At 46.0% G+C, this 2500-nt stretch overlaps 1 protein-coding gene across 1 annotated transcript in view; it reads right to left on the bottom strand.

The window, feature by feature from the left end:
• hip1 (huntingtin interacting protein 1) overlaps positions 1–2500 on the bottom strand; it is a 58308-nt gene that overhangs the window by 25482 nt on the left and 30326 nt on the right. The window contains exons 8-9 of the mRNA XM_080547239.1: positions 1487–1627; positions 137–194 (exon numbers count right to left, since the gene is read on the bottom strand). Of these exons, the coding sequence (XP_080403365.1) occupies positions 137–194; positions 1487–1627 (199 nt within the window). The remainder of the gene's footprint in view (positions 1–136; positions 195–1486; positions 1628–2500) is intronic.

The following is a 2500-nucleotide window of genomic DNA, read 5'->3' on the forward strand; positions in this document are numbered from 1 at the left end:
TGAGTATCTAACATGTGTGTTTGGCTCAGGTCTGGGTGGCTTATGCAGTTCTGTGTACTTAAAAACCACCAGAGTGTAACCATGGTTACAGTTTGAACCACCAGAGTGTAACCATGGTTACAGTTTGATAACTCACTTCTTGAACTGCTCCTGGAACCTGTCCCTGTGACCCTGGAGTGTGTCCGCTGGAAGGCCTAGAGGGGACAGACAGACAGACAGACAACTGTCAGTACTGACACACGCTGGCAAGTTATTTATTGTAGTTATCTGTTTATTTAAAAGGGACAATGGACAGTCATTGACTCTCCCTGAATTAGCTGGGTAGCTAAATTACACCAGCAGTCCCTGGGCAGGTAAATCCACAGGGGAAATACGGCCTCAGATGTTCACACTTTACATTCAAGCAAACATTACATCAAATATTACATCATAAAACAAAGTTTAAAAAGCTTTTGGCTCTATGTGGTCACTGGTCACATGATTGGTTATCTATCAGCCATGATTTATGGGACGTACTGTATATGTTTCACAACTACAGGGAGTATGTGCAACACAGTGAGTGTTTGTGCAAAGCATGATGAAATATTAGTGGTGGAGTGTGAAGCCAGCACGGTCTTCTACCTCAACAGATTATTATTATCTAGATATCGTACACGGCTTTCAGGGGCACGGCGCCATTTACTAATGCCGATACCTGACTGACCTGAGACCTGAGACACAGGAACTGAGGTGATACACACCTACAACACACCTAATACACACCTACAACTACACACCTACAACTACACCTACAACTACACCTACACCTACACCTAATACAACTACACCTACAACTACACCTAGAACTACACACCTACAACTACACACCTACAACTACACCTACAACTACACACCTACAACTACACACCTACAACTACACACCTACAACTACACCTCATACTACAGCACAGGAGGAGGTGGCAGTGAATCACCAACATTAGATGTTTACGCCTACTCAAATCAGAGGATAGAAAGTTGTCATAGCACTGTTCATTTAAGGGAGAGCGCCCTCTAGTGTTTATAATCCCATGGAGTTCAAGTGGGAACATTCAGACTGTCCGGCAGTGTGCTGTTCTGGCCAGCAGGGGGCCTCACGTTATGTTTATGTTTATTTCGCATTTAGAAGATACACAGCTGACAGAGAGCACAGTAAATAAACAGTGGCGCCTCCACCTAATAATCACCAAGAGTGTTATAAAGAACACAAACATAACATAGAGAAAAACAACATAAGTACATAAGAGTGATGGCAAACTAGTAATAATAATAATCATAATGCCAAAATATGAATCAAACAGCAATACCAAAGTAAAAAAAAGAAAATGTGAATATGTGATTATGTGGTGTAGATGCAGAGTGTGTGGATGGATGTATGTAGGTGTGTGTGTGTGTGTGTGTGTGTGTGTGTGTGTGTGTGTGTGTGTGTGTGTGTTGTGCGTCCACTCACAGGAGTGCAGCTTGAAGAGCAGTTTGACGGTGTAGTCGTACAGGTGGCTGCTGTCCAGGATCACCTGGATCAGAGGCGCCAGGCGGCACTGACCTGCTGCTGTCACCGACACGGACCGGGACATGTCCAGAGAACTGAACACTGAGGAGAGACACACACACACACACACACACACACACGTTACACACACGTTACACACACACACACACACACACACACACACACACACGTTACACACACGTTACACACACACACACACACGTTACACACACGTTACACACACGTTATCACACACATTATCACACACGTTATCACACACACACACACACACACATACTCCGTTCTGCCAGGACACGTGCATAAGTCTGTCACAATCACATACAGAGGAGCACACACACACACACACACGCACACACATACATACACACACACGCACACACATACACACACACACACACACACACACACACAAACACTCACACACACTCACACATTGAACAAATAATGGCACAGAAAGAAGAGATTAAACTGATTTGGTTTCACTCTCTTTCTCTCATTTTCTAATTTCTGTCATTACATCCCTCTGTCAGTCCCATCCACCCTCGTGTGCACTCACTTTCCTCCCTCTTCCCCTCCCTCCCTCCTCCCTCCCTCCCCTCCCTCCCTGATGCCAGTTCCCTCCACACAGAGGTGTGGCTTCCTGTGCAGCCAAACCCAAACCCAGACACACACAGGCCCAGTCATGCTACTCATGACTCCCATGTGTGACGTGATGCCTCTAAAATACATTGCCTGATTGGCGGAGGAAGAGTTGGGGGGGGGGGGGGGGGGGGCACGGGGGAGGGGCACCATGTCAATCTACTATAAGACTGCTGAGAGTGGGAGGAAGACAGAATCTGCATTTTCCAGGAGGGATTCCAACCAAGCAGGAAGCATTTGACAAAAAGGGCAACAGATAGTTGGGTTGAGAAGATGGAGGGATTGGATGGAGGACATTAAATGTGTAACGTTGCG

Source organism: Nansenia antarctica (genome assembly GCF_963989245.1).
Source record: "Nansenia antarctica genome assembly, chromosome: 17".
In the NCBI taxonomy this organism is placed as follows: Eukaryota; Metazoa; Chordata; class Actinopteri; order Argentiniformes; family Microstomatidae; genus Nansenia; species Nansenia antarctica.